The 20018-nt window shown below is 41.4% G+C and overlaps 1 protein-coding gene across 1 annotated transcript; it reads left to right on the top strand.

The window, feature by feature from the left end:
* The first annotated feature begins 6235 nt into the window (after positions 1-6235).
* On the top strand, positions 6236-19614 carry LOC119732972 (tetratricopeptide repeat protein 12-like). Its single transcript, XM_038206556.1, has 6 exons — positions 6236-6417; positions 14707-15136; positions 16065-16255; positions 17382-17574; positions 18261-18451; positions 19384-19614. The coding sequence occupies exons 2-6, from the start codon at positions 14773-14775 to the stop codon at positions 19612-19614; spliced, it is 1170 nt and encodes a 389-aa protein (XP_038062484.1). The 5' UTR covers positions 6236-6417; positions 14707-14772.
* Positions 19615-20018: the final 404 nt, after the last annotated feature.

Below are 20018 nucleotides of genomic sequence, written 5' to 3'. Positions count from 1 at the left end.
GTCAACTAAACATTTCTGTTGAAAAAGGGCACGCCTGACAAAATAGCAGTCTCTCGCACGAAGACAAATTCATTATATGTGCCAAACGGTTTACTTTAATTTTCTTTCAAACCCTCCCCCCACCGAGAAGGGCGCCTTCAGAACGTAAGATTTCTACGTCCAACTAGAGAGGGCGCTTGTCAACTTGGTCGATTCGTAAACAAAAGTTGCGGAAAGTTGAAACTCTGAGCAAGAAATGGAACGTTTTGGAAAAGAACGTTGCAACCTGACGCCACATTTTCTTCATATATCATCTCAATAAAGGTCAGTCATTGCAAAAATGTTTAAAAAAAGACATGAATCTGGGACTGAGTGAGAATCATTTCCAATTTGGTTAGAAAATACTTTGAAAAATCTTTTTGACTTCCCATAGACTTTGTACACAAACGCTGAATACTGCATTCTTGGCGATCGTCAGATCGTGTAGTGTAGGGCCCGTATAACTTATAAGGGAACAAAATCCATTTTTACATTATTTGATGTACCAAACTAGTTTTGGCGACATTCTCAGTAAACAGGTATATGATAATGACCACGTTTGTAAACACATGTGCATTTCTAACTGTAAAAGGGAATCGGGAACCAGCTTGAACTGGTATCCGCCATAAAAGCTGCGCTAGTTCCCGACTCCCTATTATCGTTTGAAATGCACATGTGTTTACAAACGTGATCCAGTCTACTCATTATCATAATCGATGCATCGCGCGCGCTCTGGTAACGGAATCGCACTTGGGATACGGGGACCATCGAATGTACGCTGGGCATGTAGAAGAAATCGCGTCGTTCAAACATTAAACACGATCGGAAATTTAACGTGTTCAAGATCGCGAGGGGAGCTCTCCGAAATGAACGGAAAATTTCCCTTTTTTCCGGATCGTAAGTAAACTTCAGTACAACCATCTTAATCATCAATGTCTACTTGTACCTCAGGTGGCATATCTAGTAATTTGGAGGCCGTTTTGAGGGTGAAATCTGATGTTTTTTGTTGGAAAATGTTGGTTTTTGGGACGGTGTTGTCCAGCTCGCGGTATTAGCTTGGACCTTACTATCGCCAGACCATGTCCAAATGTTAAAAAAGGCAATAAGTTGGGTCCAAGTTACTCGGACTACAAAAAACCGGTAAAGAGAATACAAATGAGAGAGACAGTTACCCTGGATTGATCTACAAATTCATGACATTCCATCAGACCCCTTATATTGTTCCCAAACAGCGAACATTTTGGGAAAAAACAGCAAAATAGTCTGAAAATTTACAGCTCAATGTGTTTGCCGTGAGGCTCAGTCCTTGCCCGACTTGCCGAATGAGGGCGTCTGACGTGATGTCACCGTCGTTGCTCGATAGAAGAAAAACAAGTCGCGCTTTATCAACAACTGTTTCGTGTAAGGCGAAGTAAAAAAAAAAACATGTTTAGCGTCCCCACCCGCTTCCTTTTTAGAGGCCGCCTCCTTTTTTTTTTTAAAGACAAAAATTGATAAATTTTAACGATCTCTGACGAAAGAAATCGTATTTTTAGACTTTTATACCGTGTATAAAGCTGTGGAAATAGTTCGGTTCTGCATAGTTACATCATTTTGGTCTCATTTTCTGTTGCATCTTGCACATAAGAAGCCAATATGTCATTTCCTGAGTCCAAGTGGCGGCCATTTTGAAAAAAGCTGGTAACCATCTTGAAAAATAGCCCGGCCCTGTTGTCTTGAAAAACGTGTCGGGCGGCCATTTTGAAAAGAAAAAAAAAAAAAAGGGCCTCCTCCTTCCTTTTTGTCAAAGAGGCAGGACGCTTCATGTTTGTTTTTTTATTTTGCCTAATGATACGTGCTCCGATCCGCGCCGTACGACAGTATGGGCATTGAACACACCCAAGGTGGAGACGTCATTACTTTGTTTAGAACGTGTACGTTTCAGCCGTCTCCACCTGAAAACTTACAGCTCAATGTGTTTGCCGTGAGGCTCAGTCCTTGCCCCGACTTGCCGAATGAGGGCGTCTGACGTTTTTTCCCAAAATGTTCGCTGTTTGGGAACAATATAAGGGGTCTGATGGAATGTCATGAATGTGTAGATCAATCCAGGGTAACTGTCTCTCTCATTTGTATTCTCTTTACCGGTTTTTTGGGGGTCTTTTTGTCCTCGCGTGGGTATTTACATTATGCTACTGTGACGCCGTCACCAAAGTATGGCAAATGGGTGGAGCGTTTGTTTGGAGGGGTACCTGTAATTCAACGCTCCACTCAGTAGAGCTATGCGGCAACAACACGCGACCCGAAAATAAAGATGGCGATCACCGCTCGATGAACCGTGAGCGGGCACGCACGACATGCTGAATCGCAAGGCACAAACCGCGCAGGAAAATCGTGATTTCTAACCAAAGAATCTGTTCAAAATTGCAAAACGGGTGTCATTAGAATTGAGGAAAGTCTGCTTTTGATTGTAAAGGTGATTTTTGAACAATAAAAAAAAAATTGACTCTAATTTGATCAAAACAAAACAGGGGCCCTACACTTCGTGATCGCCACATTCTTTCCGCTCGATATGCCCGAGTAACTTGGTGCCCAACTCATTTCCTTTTTATATTTTGTACTACTAGTCTCGGTAATCGTTATCTGTAGGACCCAAGGTTAAAGAACTCACCAAAACAGCTGACTTAATGACACTCAAAAGTGACATACATGTAGGGGCCTACACTAGGGTGGTCGGCATTTTTGGTTTTTTTGGTCCAAACACAGTCGTTTTCCTAGCTGGAGTTACCCAGCCCTAAATTTTATCATTGGGTTGTCATTTAGGGCTGGAGGAAGTTTTTCACTTGGACTGCAGCATTGGCAGGTCCAAAAAAAATTCGAAAATGTGCAATTTTGTTCCCCTAAACACACTTATTTCAACTGGGTCTTACCCACTTCACCACTTCACAGGTCTTTGAAGAAAAAAAACGATCCATGATGAAGATTCAGCCTACAATTGCAGTGAAAAAAGGAGGCATAACCGACAGCCGTGCGGTCATGATGATGCCCGGTGCTAGATTTGTGCACCAACAAACTGCAAAGCGCTGTCGATTACCATGCACACACAGCAAACCAACAGTCACACTTGCCAACTGCATGGCGCCAGTCAGTGGCCGTGTCTCACACGCACACAGCCCTGTTTGACCTCAGTTTCTTGTCCCGAGGTCGTGCATGCGTGGCCCAAAAGCGTACGCGAGGTTTTACAAGATTTATGCGAGACTAAAGAAAACACAAAAAGTGCCTGGATACATGTACTGTTTGGCCAAGATATGGCTAAATATGTGAAAAGTTCAAATCGTGTGCTTTATTTTGATACCAAAAATAACTGCTTTTGCCAAATATAAAGTGTTGTCAGGGCCTGTCGAACAAAATCATATTTTTTTATCAACAAACATGACAAAAGCGAGGGCCGATAGTTTTTAAGTGTACATTAGATTCTTCAAAACGGCCAAAGATTCATAGATAGAGGAAGGTATATGCTTCATTTTCATGTGAAACACGTGCAGGAGACTTCTAATGTTTGGTCCAAATCCCCGGTTAAAAAAAATGAAGACCGTTGCGAGATTTCATGATTTGCAATCACATGTACGCGTGTAAACGAAAGTAAGTACGCTGATGTACCAGTACGTTGGCTTGAAAACATTGCGAATAGCACGTGCGAACGTGCAATGAATGACTTATGAATATTAAGCAGGCCATACTCGAGCTGCTCGACCAATCAGTGGGCGTATGGGTCACAAGGTCACACCGTGTTTGGTTTCCTCGCTCTATGCTTTACAATGGTGACGATATTTCGCATTGTGAAAAATGGAAGTTGTTGGAAACATTAGGTGTACATCAAATTCTTAAAATATTGACGACATCACGTTCACGAGATTTTTTGTAGATGAAGGTTCATTTTTTCCTTTGACAACATTTGGGAGACTTTCGTCGTCGTTGAAAAACCTGAAAATTTCATGACCTAATTTTTAGTTGATTTTTCCGTGAAATATTACCGTCAAAATGCATCGAAATCCTTTTTTTGAGAAAAAAATACTTTGATGGATGTATGAAGTAGGTCTTTAACTACCGAAAACAACTTTGTTTGTTTGAATGGGTTGTGGTTTGCCATGAAAATCACAAATTTCGGAAGCCTTTTTTACGGCCATCTTTCGCTGGCCTCGCGTTGCTGTCAGTTGTGTGGACGAGAAAATAGAGCAGCTACGCGTGACACAGCAACTGACTGGGCGCGGCGCGGCATGGCGCTGAAGCCCGCACCGGATGCCTGTTTGATGCACCACTGCTGCACTAACTATGAGGCTTCACTTGCATCACGGCAGAGGTAGAACGGCAGCCGAAGTTGGCCGACAAACAGTCGTCGGGTGCGCGCTTCAGCGCGCAGTTGGCAAGTGTGGCAAGTGTAGTTGGCAAGTGTGACTGGTGGTTAAAGTATTTTAAGAATTTTTGCACTCCTTAAATTGTGTTTCTTCATCAGATTTGGTACTTTTCAGGTCATGGCCCAGTATGGAACTCTTTCCTAAAAGATATGAATCTGGGACAGAGAATCACGTTTCCAATGTGGTTAGAAAATACTTTGAAAATCTTCTTGACTTTCCATTGACTTTTAACACAAATGCTGAATGCTGCATTCTTTCCGTCTGACATGCCAGAGTAACTTGGTGCCCAACTTCGCCTTTTTATTTTTAGTACATGTACTAGGCCTAGTACATGTAGTAGGCCTAGTCTCGGTAATCGTTATCTTTAGGAACCCGTTCCTATATAAGGTTAAAGGCAGAAAGGACTCATCAAAACAGCTGACTAAATGACACTTAATACGTACATCACTTTTTTTTCAATCATTTAAGGGAGGACACCTTCTTGAATATTTTGTTTATTATATTGTGGAAAGTGGGCATGTCTTCGATTTATGAGGGAAATTATGGGGTAAAAGAGTCATTTGAAAAGACGACGACGACAACCAGAAAACAGGCTCGAATTTATGGCAACAGTGAAAACTTGATGCAATGAAGGCTCGATGCTGATCATGCTGATTGGCTTATAAAAAAAATAATATTTTTTGAAAAATTTGTTATCAGCCAATCAGCATCAGGCTTTCATTCTGTCTGGCTTGCGTCTCTGCATTGCAAAAAAAAAGATAAGAAAGTCACATTTTCTTTGAAAGTGCGTTTCAAAATTACAACAAACATGAGTTAATCTGAAGACAAAAGACTGGCCCGCAAAAGTTGTTTTGGTACTGAACAGTCATGCAAAAGTCAGTTTTGAACGGAACGGAACCGGTAAAAAATAGAGGTGTTCTGAAGATAATGATTACCCAAGTCTCAGTACACAGTGTAAGCCCCATCGGAGTTACATGTACCACTGCGTGTGTGCACATCACATGACAACAATGGTCTGTGGATAAACAAAGCAGAAAGACTTCCATACCCCACCTGGACATCACTTGTCACCCTGTGCACAAACCCTATTATGAGACTGGTCAGAAAAGTTCCAAGTGTTTTCTCAGTAAATACTACAATATTTTCCCTGCAAAATTTGGCTTTTTAGGACATGTTATCGGAAAAATTAGTGATGTCCATACATGTATATTTATGGAATTCTTTCCTTAAATTGCACAAAAGTTGGAGCATACACATGATCAATACAAAACGTGCCATTAAGCATTCAACATTTTGAATCAAAAACATACTTCAAAACAAGAACACTTTCTTCGATTTCGTTGGTACCCTGCTATGATTTTGCATGCATGCATGTGGCAAACTGTTCATCCACAGACCCTTATCGCTGTCATGTGATGTGATGTGCGCACATGCAGTTGTACGAAGGACATTAACTATTAGGTCAGGGAGCCAGACGATGCTGTAACGATAGTAATTACCCCAACAGTAGCCCCTCCATTATTTTTAACATTTGGACATGATCTGGCGATAGTACTTACATGGTGTTTCAAATAATTAACAACCCAACCATTTGCCAACAAAACCATCAGATTTCACCCTCAAAACGGCCACAGAATTACTACATATGCCATGTGAGATACAATTACGGATTTATGATTTTAAGATCAAGATATTAAACGATACTTAGGCCTACCGTCTGGATGAAAGTGAAATACCGTTTATGAATATCGGCGAGGGCTCCATTGCGAATGTCGCGCGGACTTCATTTTCCAACTTTTCCTCCTTTCTTTTCCAATTTTAGTAAAGTATGGCGACTGGCATCCAACATGACCTGATGAAGCAGGCACAGTGCTTTTGGTCAATGCTGGATGAGCTTGCAGAGACCGATGAAGATGCATACAGGAAGTTCATGGCCACAAACCTCCAAAGAGGACAGCAAGAATTGACACCGGCTAAGCCATGGATGTGTGTCAAGACCCGTATCATGGTAGGTTCACTTAGGCTGAAAATATGGGTGTGTTTACGGTAACATCCTAACAATTATCCAGGTTGGTAGGTAGGACAATTAACTTTCTTAAGTTTCTTTATGTTTGTCTGTCAGTCTGTTTTACTTTTACTTTGGTTATTTATAGGGTATGCACCCTTCACTGGTATTCTGGTTAATTAACCTGTTGAATTGTTTAATTTAACCATCAACACACCACAAGACTCGCATAGGGGCAATTCCATAAAATCCAATGTACGTCGGACCACATGATGTACATGTACAGGGTCGTTACGGTGGTGGTGCCTTAGTTTGGTCTGTAATTGTTTTCTACTCATTAGATGTCACATTCTAGTCTCCCACGTAAGAACAGGCTTCTCCTAATCTTAATCCCAATTTACGGACACATCTTTTTGTCCTTTTTGTTATAGTCTTCTTGGCTATAAAATGTTATCATTGTTACTACATGGACCTTTGTCAGTGTACCATAGCGATGAGGACACTCAGGATGTCGTCATGAAGTCTGAAAGTGATGATGATGCGTCAGGTTCAGTGAGAACTAGAACTTTGCATTTCAAGTTCATTGATGCTTATGTGTAAAGATGAATGATAATGATTCTACATGATCCTAAATGTACACACATGTACATGTAGGTTTCTTCTACATGTACACACATACATGTACATGACAAAAGTTTCTTTCTGATCGAAGGCCAGGTGAAGTAATTTATTGCTAGAGATCGCCAATTACTAGAGATCGCCTTAAAAAGAATAAAAAGGGGGGGGGGGACTGGACACCACATTATAGGGGCGCTCTTCAGGGTAAAGAAAAACATATGTCATGTTTATCAATATGTTATACTCGCTCTTACATTTTTAAAGCTTTTGTACTTTGTTTCTCCACTTTTCAATGCTATTGAATACATTTTAGTTGTTGGGTCGTTCGGAAAATACCTCCAAATGCGCAGTTTTTTTCTCACCCCAAAAAGGTCAAGGGTGGGGATGATTCAATAGCCCATCCCCCTGGTCAAAAAGTGGGGTGGGGGATATACATACCCCCCCCCCCCCCCCCCCCGGATTTACGCCCCTGCCCATCGCCATTTTGAAAAATGGTGCCTTTGCAAAATAAAGCAATTTTAGGGCCCAATTTCATGCGAATTTCACAGAAAATACAAGCTCACACGCCTGTGCTTCCACCCATCTTTTTTACAACGTTCAAGTTCATGGCCCACAAAACGCTCTAACAGCAAAGAATATGAGGGCAAACAAATTGTGATTTGGCCGCTTAGACCATTCTGGGCCTACCATATTTTACAGGTCTGCACCCTTTGGGGAAAATGTAAACATTGGTTTTCTGGCTAAGTATACAACACAGTTTCCAAAAATGTATAGTTTTGCTAATCCCCACAAAATTTGAATGAAATTACAGTAGATTAGGCCAAAATAAAAATACTTCTGCTTCCAATTAAATAGGGTTGGTCGGTCAGAATGTTTTTTTGGGGGCCAATTTTTTTTAATGCTGATTGAATGGGGTATTCAATTATATGCGAAGTTTGAGTCTGAACTATTTCCATTGCACTACGAATGCTGTACAAAAAAAATAGCCACAAAAAGTGAATTAAACCTACCTTAAATATTGTCCACATATTTACGTTCGATAATTCTTTAATTCCATTAAAAAATAATGTAAAATTCAGGTCGTGCGCACCATATGCACAACACTAGTCAAGATGGGGAACTGGCCAAAAGTCTGTGTGTGATGCATGCACTGTGTGCATGTATGGCGGGCGACAGACCTCTTTTTACGATAAAAAATTTCGGGGAAACACGCTGCATCGTATCACTCCAAATACGAGTAGTGCGATCTCAAATCGAACTCTTGAACACGGATGATACATACATGTACACAGACAAGAGAGATCAAGTTCTGTGAATTAACTTGCAAAAATGTTCTTTCTCCATCGGTGTTTTCTTGGCATTTTTACTATGTCCAATCCGACCAGTTGCCTGCACCACGCGGCCTGCAATGCATAGCCATGCACAGACTGGTAACCGCATTTTCATCATGTCTTCTAAATTGGCCCCTGTGCGGTGCGGTGGGAACCAGTCATCGCTGCATTGATGAGCTAGCATTACTCATGTGTTTATCGTCACTGGGACATCAAATTGCGAAGTAGTTATCGCGAAGCAAATTTCTAAAAACAACAGAGGTTTCTTGTGAACAAAAATAGCGAATGTAAGTTAGGAAACAAATAAATACAAGCATTTTTTACGCAAAAAGGGTTGTTGAGAGGTATTTTGTGAAGACAGAAAAGACAAGATTTTTTTTAAATTTATTCAATCATTAATTTAAAAAAAAAAATTGGAATTGCTGATAAAATTTTTAGGGTCGCGGCCTAAAAATAGGGTTGGTCGGGTAACCGGAAGAAGAAGTATTGTTTTTTTGGCCTTACCCCTGTGGTGTGTGCTGTAAGTTGTTTACAAGCAAATCACTCATTATCAAAGAAAAACAGATTGAGTTTGCCTAGTAAAGAATTTTTCACTTAGGACAGGTGATGATGAGCACTCCAATCGAAATGAAAAGCACCTGCAATAGTCCCATATCGCCATTATTCCTTTTACCTGGTGTATATGTACATACCGGTAAACATACATTATCTGTAAGCAGCGGGGCAGCACCAAATATGGGATTGTTTGTGGCAGCTTTTTCATTCGGTATTGTTGATAGAATTGGCATCAAGGTCTGTGATGAGAGTCAATGGTGGATGACCTGAGAATACAAACCAAATTATAGGTAGCAGACCAGTAAATAAACTTCCATAGACCCCAATGGTAAATGCTCCCACTTCAAAAATTCGGGAAAAATACTCACAACTCTCCAAGGTGTTCGAGACACACATCAAATTAAAGCTTATTTCATCATCTTTAATTTTCTTTTCAATTTTTGGGGGGTCAACTGATGACTTTTAGGAGAAATGTCCATCTGAAGATGATCACCCCTGAAAATAGTCCTGAAGCCCATCGCCATTTTGAAAAACGATGCCTACACTCCATTGCAACATAGAGCGCTTTTAGGGTCCAAATTACATCAGAACCATTACACAGAACTGCAAGCTCCCAGTCCTGTGCACGGCTTCCACCCATATTTTTTACAAACCCTCAAGTTCATGGCACACAGCATGCTCAAATACTGAAGATTTTGAGGGCATGCAAATCGTGATTTGGCCGGCGTAGGCAATTTCGGACCCATTTACTGTCTGCACCCATAAACGGGGTAGTGACGTAGTGACGACACTGAACTTGAATGGATTTTTCTCTGGCTCGTTGTAGTGTAGGTAAACATTTGTCGAGCACACCATTGTACAATCAACAATATATACATACAGGGGAAAGTCCAAGGTTTTGCCCTTTAATATATAGCATTGTGCATCATGTGTGTTATAACGCAGTATTGAACAAGTCCCTTTAACGTCGGGTTTGCTATAACTGGGCAGACGGCACTTTATTCATGTAAACAATTTTATATATTCGCAACACAAAAAGTAGTGCCCGCCTTTGCCATGTTCGGGAAACATGTGTGCTAATTGGATGAGATGTTTTTGTTGATATAATTTATTATTGATCCCTTTTGAACGTTGTAAGGGGTAAATTGTACTTTTCATTATAACTACAACTATTTCATTGAGGAGTGATAATTTTACTCAGTGGGAGTGTTACATTCGCTCTCTCAATGTTTCCGCTGCTGACGTGTACATGTACTGGGGTACAATAGCCGAGGGTTACTGGCACTTTATTCCAGAAATTCACCAGAATCTTATCTGGATGTTAAAAGTAAGTGTACCGGTATTGTTTATTCTTTCGGATAAAGGGCATTAGGCGAAATGATTCAAGCATTTGGGGCATGAAAATGTGTGTTTTTCTGGCTACATATAATTATGTAAACGTGAATGTTGTGCATGTCGTGCATATGTATGCAACCAACTCGTACCCAAATTATTTGTTGCAGCATGTAGTGGCTAAAATAGAGTGAGAGCATGCTGGCTTGAGTTTGTTCATTCCTTTTGTATCTGGATTGTGCAGTGGATGAGCTTCCAGTATCAGTAGAGCACTATGGACAGTCATCACTGTTGCTGTTATCCAGCCAGTTAATCTGATCATGAAATGAGCTGATCAATCCAAGCTCAACTAATCCAAGACTGTTGAGAGCTTTATTTCCGAGAGGTACACACCCTCATTCCTGAGGTGGAGTTCACACCCCCTTCTTGGCAGGAGTCGATCAACTCGCTCCTGTTCCATGATATACATACATAGTCTGGTTATATCCAATTTACAAATGTATTTCTCATTAACCTGTTTAATTGTTAACCAACAACACGCCAAAAGTCTCGCATTGGTACTATTCCGTAAAATCCAACGTATGTCAGATCACATGATGTACATGTACAAGGTCGTTAAGGTGGTGGTACCTTAGTTTGGTCTGTAATTGTTTTCTTAACTCATTAGATGTCACATTATTAATGATGTAGGCTATCACAATCACTTTTCCAACAGCAGCTCATTAAAGTGTCTGACATTTATGTCCAAATTTACGGAATTGCCCATAACGAAGTCCTTTTTTTTTTCAAAACGTACTTTTGTTACAATGATACAAATTCAGCAAATGTTCAGTGAGGGATGCCAAACACAAACAGGTTAAGATATGCATGCGACCATGTTCATTGAAATTTGAATGCACTTGCTGTGTAGTAGCCTCTTCAATGATACCCCTGTAATCCACGCACACATTTCGTTTTGTATTCTTTTAAAAGCATCTTCAAAGGTCTCATCTTTACTCCGTATATATCTTGTAAAGAACATCCGTCAGTTCAACATTACTTTTTTGGCCAAATTGATGAACATGATGAAAGACAAAATGGTTCATCTCAATGGTATTTTCTGTATACCGATAGGCCTAGATGTATTTAGAAACTAATAATCAAAAAAAATCTTTTCGCATAAAATATAAGCCCATATCTCTGCCTTAAAAAGAACAACTCACAGTAACACTCGCATTTTTCGTGTAAAAACAAGGTGCCGAATGACTACCCACAATCTATAAGTTTAGCCATAAAAGCAGGTTTTTTGGACAAAAAATGCACTTACATGTAACCATATTCCATCTGACTGCCAAATAAGTAACTCGCACTCAAAAGTTTGCCCCCTTTAATGCGATACCACAGATTAGCTTTTGATGCTTGTAGTTTTGAAGATGTCAATTTGTCATTTTTCGGTCATGTCCGTTTTCTCAAGGAATTACCCTTGGCCTTATGCATGTCAGTGTTGGATCTGCGGGGGTGGGGGAGGGGGGTTAGTGGGTCTAGACCCCCTTTTGGGCTGCACGAAAATGGGAAAAACATGTAGTATTTGGACAAAAAGGCCTGTTTATAGTCAGTCGCACGATGTTTGCACGACTGAAAAATTGACGCGCGATCAACTTGCCGCTGTACTGTTTAGTGTCCCCACTGTAAGATGATGTTGATTGTTTCCTCTGAAGTCCTTTCTGAATGAGAGAATTCCTGAAGTTTGCCACACACAGAACTAATTAGATGCTTGCTAGTGGATGTTGACGTTGTGGGTCGTGAGGTAGACGCAGAAGTGTCTTGGACTTGGGTAGTACAACTGGCTCTGTTGTCAATAGACGTAGTAGACTTGGAAACCAATGCTGTGTTTACCAGAAGGGGAGGATGAGCACTCCTGTGGCCATTTCTATATTCTGGTAGTCTTTGTCAATTAGAGAAAATGGTGGAAAATAATAAATTAGTTCATTTTCCCATGGCACTGAAAAGGCATCGCAAGTTCCTGCCTGTGGATCTGGCAGCTAACAAATGAAAGATTCGATTTGGCAGTTTGTTCTAGAAGCAAACAGACCTATGTTCTGCACACCACAGCCATATTCTCTCAGTCAACTCTCATATTCTCTTAGTAGTTCTGTTGTTTGGGTAAATCATTTGATTTGGTTTCCAACTGAGGACATAGTGTCCTCTTATGTACTGTCAATTATGTTGTTCATTGTCCTCAGTGTACCCAAATGACCCTCTCTCAGAAGCATATACGTATTGTTTTTGTCTTTTAAGTTTAAAACTGAGTTGAAACTTTTTGTAAGTCAAAATTGATAACTTCAAATAGATTGAAAATTCTTGATCAGTATTTTTTTTATAAAAAGGGGAAAGAAAACCGCACTTAGTGTGTGAACTTTGAAGACATTGGAGGAAAATGTTTTTTTACAATATAAAGGGCATTTATTTGAGGGTTAAATAAAAGTGGAATTAAATGGATACTGAGGTGTATGCGATTGAAATTTAACCACTTGTATCATGTACATGTACGTTGTACATGTAGATAGAATGCACGAACCTATCTAAGGTCCAAAACTCAAGTGTCAAGTAAACATACATACACAGATGAACAGATGCAGACTGTACATGTATGTGTAACTTATGCAGCAAAACAAAAATCCCAAGTTCTAAACCATGTCACGCGACTTGATGATGATGCTGTGTTTGTCCAGCGCCATCTTTACCAGATCCACCTCATTAAACGCTGTTCATGCTGTTTACATCAAAGTGGAAACATTTGTCAAGTGATTTTTGTGGGAATTTAGAAGAGGTAAGAAAAAATTGTCAGTTTCTTTGCCTAAGGTTAAAGGCTAGCTTACAAACGTAGGCTGCAAAATGTGAAGTGTATAATAAACGTACACAAATTAATGTTCCAACAAAACCTATGCAGTAATAGGCAGACTATGGGGATCTGAAATACAGTTTGTCCATTTCAATATTGTCTTATAGCTTGTATTATTTAACTGAGCACTGCAATAAGGACACGGGCCGAAACTTGCGTTGAGTTGCATTTGTGAAAGAGGCTACAATGTACATGTACATGTACCAAGCAGCAGTGTTGGAGTACTCGTATAGTACATGTACTCGGCCCGTACTTGGCCCGTACTCGGCCTTCAGTGCTCAAAAATGATTTGGACTTGGCCTGTACTCGATTCTTTATACTCAAATTTTGGCACAGACTCATTGGTTTGGACTCGGTACTCAACCCCAGTACTCGGGAGTACAAATCGAGTACATTTCTTTCCTTATCGATTTTATTACAACCTGGAACTCAAGTCTTTACCGATGAGATCATTTTGGGATTTTTCCCAAGCAAACTCCTTGTCCCGGCACTTTATATCATGAGCACGTGAATCAGGAGCCATCTAAGCCTATGCTTCTTATGTTTGCTTAGTGCTACACTGTTATCAGTGAGACCATTTCGGGATTTTTCCCAAGTTAGGATTTTGCTTGGGAAAAATCCCAAAATGGTCTCACTGGTATAAACCGTACAGCGCCAAGCGAAGATAAAAAGCATGGACTTGGCTGGCTCCCAATTCACGAATCCTCCGTGCTACAAAAAGTATTGCCCGTTACCTAGGGAAATCTTGGGAATTTTACACAAATAGTATTTTGCATGATCAGAATGCCTTGCCATTTCACATGCTTGTCATGTGCATTTTTACCCAATTTTGTTGGTGTCAGCCTTATTAATAAAAGTTATTGGTGTTCACCATTTGGTAAAACACATTGGATTGCGTGCTGTGGGTTTTTTTAAAATTTAATTTGATTTGTTTCATTTTCTTTTATTTATTCTTGTGCTTATTTATTTATTTATTGTACTTTTTGTTATTGTACTCGGACTCGGACTCAGACTGAGGTACTCGGACTCAGCTCAGTACTCGGCGTTGAATGTACTCGGACTCGGTACTTTGGACTCGGACACGTCAGAGTGTACTTGGACTCTGCCCAGGACTCGACCCCTAAAGTACTCAGAGAACTCGGTACTCGGCTTTGAGGACTCGACTCCAACACTGCCAAGCAGAGGGCAGAGCTAGAACAGTATCTCATAATCTGTAGGAAGTTAACAAAACAGTACTATTCTGGACCACTATTTCTTCAAAAGGCAGAAATGTACATTGTTGCAAAAAATGAAAAATGAAAAGAACCAAATAAAAAAGGCAAGATAAAAAAAAGTTGAAGAAAGCAAAACCACCCTCACCCCAAGTCCATGACATTCCCATTATTAGAGACCATCAACCGACCACCTGATGAACCGACAGAGCAACAAACCAATTGACTGAATGACAGATTGACCGACTAACCGATCGACCGACTGACATAGTGACCAACCGTTCGACCGATGGACCGATGGACCGATTGACCGACCAACAGCATCCATTATGTGATTTTACCTGATTGTACTCTGCACTCACAGGATAATACCAGGGTTGGACTACCGAAGCTGTCTGTAACTAAACTGTGCCCACATCACCAGCGCTAAATGGCAGAACCACCGGCTAAGAGAGTCAGAAGACGAAATGAGACACAAACTAACCCTGGTCCAAGCACAGCACAAGACAGTCAGGCAGCTGCAACCCAACAACTACCGGCTGATGGAGTGAGGGATGATCAACAAACGATTCAGTCTTGCAACAGACAGCCTTCCCAGCAGGAACCAACGCCACAACCACCACAGCCAAGACCGGGTGAGACACAAACTAATCCTGGTCCAAGCACAGCTCCAACCCAACAACTACCAGCTGATGGAGTGAGGGATGATCAACAAATGACTCAGTCTGGCAGCAGACAGCCTTCCCAGCAGGAACCAACACAACAACCACAGCCACAACTACAGCCAAGACCGGGTGAGACACAATTATTTGTCTCTAAACCCTGCACTTTATGACTCCCCTGGCCCTGATATCGGATCCCTGACAGCATCCTTCCCCTCCATCCTTTGCATTGACGCTATTAGGCACAATATAGCATAAGCATAGCACAGTTCCTGAAACAAGGGGGACCGCACCAGTGATGTAGTGCCTTGATGCTGGGCCTTGGCCTTAAGGCTGCCTTAAGGCTGGATTTTAGGGCCTAGGCCTTGGCCGGGAGGCTTGAGGGCAAAAGCCTTGGCCTTGGCCTTGGCCTTGAGGGTTCAGGGCCTTGCAATTTTGAGTCGAGGCTCTTCAAGGCCCATAGATTTTTGAATTTTCCAGATAAATCTATTCGAAATTTTGCTGTTACCATTTTAATCGTATCACCATGGAGGAGGGAAGCACCCTATAGATTTGTGTGTTGGGCACACTTCCACTTTTGTAGCATCACATTTTGTTACCATTGTAGTAGGTTTGCTGCAAAAATATTCCGTACACTTGTGGGGCTAATGAGATGATCACTTTAATTGCATATAACTATGGAATAGATCTGATTGGTTGTATATGTCTCCCTGATAAGTGCTAAAGATTTGCATGTATCTGTTTTAGATAATGCTGATATTTCTGACCATGTTGGGCCAGCAAATAAAAATTTCCCAAATCAGTTTCTTGGATCCCCCTTTTTGTTACACTTGGGAGAAGTGACAGCATTCTAGGATTTCAATTTCAAATCAAAAGTTGCTAAATCATGTTTCAAATTGTTTTGAATTGCAGCTTGACGCGATGTCGCGCACTGATCCGACGAATTATAGCAACCGCGCGCGCCTTTGTGTCGTTCCATTGCTGGTCTTAGGGTTAACGGGGGATTATACTGTAGAAAACTCTGTCCTTTTATGTTACGTGTGATCGACTTTATTTTCAGATAATGTCAAGAGAGCCTTGGAAGCAGATGCTAACGAGCGCGCAGAGAAGCGTAAAGCAGAGGCGACGGTTCTGAAAGATCAGGGGAACCAAGCGTTCAACAAGGGTGATTACACACGAGCCGTTAAACTCTACACGCAGGGCCTGGAAAGTCTAAAAGACTTTGTGGTGCTGTACACCAACAGGGCACAGGTAAGCAAGTCAAGTCAAGTCTGTTATGAGCTAGTCCGAGTAACTAGGACTCCACGGATCGCTTTTTTAACATTTGGACATGGTCGGGCGATAATGTTAAAAAAACGATCTGTTGAGTCCTAGTTTAATACTCGGACTAGTTTTAATATGAGCCAAGATCTCCGTATTCATGAAATGACTGAGAATATTTCTATTCCCCCCTAGATCAGCTCATTGTAGGTTGCTCCCCAACTAATACCCTTACCCATTTACACGTGTACTCCTGGGTGGAGAGAGGCAAGTGGAGGTGAAGTGGCTTGCCCAAGGACACACCATATGACCAGCAGCTGGATTGGAACCCCTGACCCTCTGATCATGAGTCACTACAAACCTAACCACTATGCCACACTCCCCCAAAGGTAGACAAATGAACAATTGTTGACTGCTGTGATGTGGGATATGACACCTGAGGGGGGCATAGCACCTGCAGCTAAAGCAGAGGGTGCTAAACATGACATAGCCCACATCACACCAGTCAACAAATGTTTTGAAGGTTTTTAACTTGCTCGTGCCAGACAAGATATTGAAAAGCTGCAGTACTCTGTTGCGAGGCACATGTGCCCTTCACGCCCACATAATATAGGCATTGTGGTGTATATGAGATAATTTGCAATATAATCATAATTTGTATTTATATGCAATGCAGGGTTCATGAAGTAAACAACCATTATTGTAGACTGCACATGTGACCGTTCTCAAGGGGGAGGGGGTCCAGAACCATTTTTTTGTGGGGGGGGGGGGGGGTGGGTGGGGGCCCAAGTGGGCTCGATTTTCTGAAAAGGGGAAAGGGATTAAGTATATAGTACTGTGCACTATTTGCACATTGCTGATGGCTTGTGAGAGATATGCATCGTTTTAATTTATTTCCTGAAAGGTGTTCATATAAAGGGAATGAAAAGAAAGTAAAACATATCACTTTGAGAGGGAGGCCAACTCATCTTACATGTATGTTTTTGTAGTACTGCACATAAGGCAGACAATTAATCCCAGGCGACACACCTGTTATCCTGCTGAGACACACAACGCTTCGTTGATCACTATGCGGCAAATTTAAATCCCCTCTTTTCACTTATTTCCCCCCACCCAGGCTTACAACAAATTGGAAAAGTTTACAGAGGCAATGGAGGACTGCCGGACGGCCTTGCAGTTGGAACCAAAGAAAGTCAAGGCATTGGTGCACCTTGGCAAGGCCCAGCAGGGACTGAAGGATTATGAGGCGGCTGTTAGGACTTACAAAGAAATCCTCAAGATTGACGAGAAGTACGAGAAAATGGTGGCAGGTGGGTCAGCAGTCTTCAGGCCAAATGCACAAACAAGTCATGCGATCACGCTAAATGAGTCATTTGTCGGCCCTTATCGAATTGTGTGAAATTTTGACAAAACCAATAAACCATTATCATAACTAAATAACAATTCAGAGAAATGATCCACAACTCCTAGTCTGTGTATTCTTCTTGACCATTACCAGATAATGGCTGTACATGTAGAAGATTTGAAAAATACATTGTCTTAAAAGCTCTTTTCAATACTGACATGAGGTTCAATTGCCCATAACCAGAATCTGTCTTAGCAGTATTTGTATTAATCCTAACTCCCTAGGCGTTTTTGCTAGGATACAAACTCAGTCCTGCAAAATCCTCCAACTGCTTTCATGTAAAAATTGCAGACAGCCTCAATCCTGCAAAATGCTCTGTTATTGATGTGGTCCTTGGAGGGATGACCACTGCCTCAATCCTACAAAATCTTTCAGAGAGTTTTAAGGGGATAAAGTGTCATCTGCAACATATCAGCTGACATTTGAAGAAAAAAAAAGTGGGGGAAAAAAACAACCTGCGTCACTGCACAACTTTTGGGGCAAGCTCCATACCAGAAACTGGAGACTTTGTTTTGGCCTCAGGGTTAACGGGGGATTATACTGTAAAAAACTCTGTCCTTTTATGTAATGTGTGATCAACTTTATTTTCAGATAATGTCAAGAGAGCCCAGGAAGCAGACGCCAGCGAGCGCGCAGAGAAGCGTAAAGCAGAGGCGACGGTTCTGAAAGATCAGGGGAACCAAGCGTTCAACAAGGGTGATTACATACGAGCCATTAAACTCTACACGCAGGGCCTGGAACGTCTAAAAGACTTTGTGGTGCTGTACACCAACAGGGCACAGGTAAACAAGGGCATGTTTTGGCGCTGTGACCGTAAACATGTTTCTGGTTCGCGGCCATTTTGGCGCTACGGTTACACTGAAATAACGTCATTGTTTCGACCAAAGTTGAACCAAGGTTTCCGGTCGGTTCACTTACGTTTCAAGATGGCGGAAAGGTAAAGAAGCCTTGCAGACGACGTTACTTTTTACCATAAATGGGGTTTAAATAGTGGGTTTTTACTTTCAATTGGTACGAAAGTTGATACAGAATATCAGGCCTACTCTTTTTAGAATTTTGGGGAAATGCTTTAAAAATAACCTCCCACTTTTGCTTTGAATGTTATTGTTAATCATGTCCGGACGCCGCATGATTTTTTTTTGGGGGGGGGGGTTGTGTGCAGTCACGTAGGCAGTAACATGATGTCATGAACAATTTTTTCGGTCAGTCGTTTTCGCGGTGCACAGGAAACATGTTTCAGGTCACGACTGTGACATCAGAAACATGTTCCAGTTCAAGGGCCATCAAAACGTGCTCCAAATCAAGTCAAGTCTGTTACAAGCCTAGATCTCCGTATTCATGAAATGACTGAGAATATTCCTATGCCCCCTGGATCAGTCCATTGTAGGTTGCTCCCCAACTAATACCCTTACCCATTTACATGTGTACTCCTGGGTGGAGAGAGGCAAGTGGAGGGGAAGGCTTGTGAGAGAGATACGCAACGTCATGAACGTTTTAATTTATTTCCTGAAAAGTTTTCATATAAAGGGGAAAAAATTAAGAGAAAACATATCATTTTGGGAGGGGGGGCCAACTTATCTTACATGTATGTTTTTGTAGTACTACACATAAGGCAGACGATTAACCCCAGACGACACACCTTTTATCCTGTTGAGACACACAACGCTTCGTTGTATTTGAATCCCCTCTTTTCACTTATTTCCCCCTCCCCAAGGCTTACAACAAATTGGAAAAGTTTACAGAGGCAATGGAGGACTGCCGGACGGCCTTGCAGTTGGAACCCAACAACGTCAAGGCATTGCTGCACCTTGGCAAGGCCCAGCAGGGACTGAAGGATTACGAGGCGGCTGTTACGACTTACCAAGAAATCCTCAAGATTGACAAGAAATACAAGAGAATGGTCGCAGGTGGGTCAGCAGTCTTCAGGCCAAATGCACGAACATGAGATGCGATCATGCTAAATGAGTCATTTGTTGGCCCTCGTCAATTTTGTGAAATTTTGACAAAACCAATAAACCATTATAACTAAATAACAATTCAGAGAAATGATCCACAACTCCTAGTCTGTGTAGTCTTTTTGACCATTACCAGATAATGGCTGTACATGTAGAAGATTTGAAAAATACATTGTCAGGTTTATTCACTGAGCTCTTAAAAGCTCTGTTCAATACTGACATGACATTCAATTGCCCATAACCAGAATTTGTATTAATCCTAACTCCCTAGGCGTTTTTGCTAGGATACAAACTCAGTCCTGCAAAATCCTCCAACTGCTTTCATGTAAAAATTGCATACAGCCTCAATCCTGCAAAATGCTCTGTTATTTATGTGGTCCTTGGAGGGATGACC

The sequence above is a fragment of the Patiria miniata genome, unplaced genomic scaffold (genome assembly GCF_015706575.1).
Source record: "Patiria miniata isolate m_02_andy unplaced genomic scaffold, ASM1570657v1 HiC_scaffold_25, whole genome shotgun sequence".
Classification (NCBI taxonomy): domain Eukaryota; kingdom Metazoa; phylum Echinodermata; class Asteroidea; order Valvatida; family Asterinidae; genus Patiria; species Patiria miniata.
Note: the sequence above shows the minus strand (reverse complement) of the source record. Positions and strands in the feature narration are given on the sequence as shown.

Excerpts from the sequence above, each read along its gene's own strand:
- LOC119732972 (XM_038206556.1), top strand. The coding sequence starts at position 14,773 with ATGGCAGAACCACCGGCTAAGAGAGTCAGAAGACGAAATGAGACACAA. Across the intron at positions 16,256-17,381 it reads TGTACACCAACAGGGCACAG|GCTTACAACAAATTGGAAAA; the intron begins GTAAGCAAGTCA and ends CCCCCCACCCAG. Across the intron at positions 17,575-18,260 it reads GTACGAGAAAATGGTGGCAG|ATAATGTCAAGAGAGCCCAG; the intron begins GTGGGTCAGCAG and ends CTTTATTTTCAG.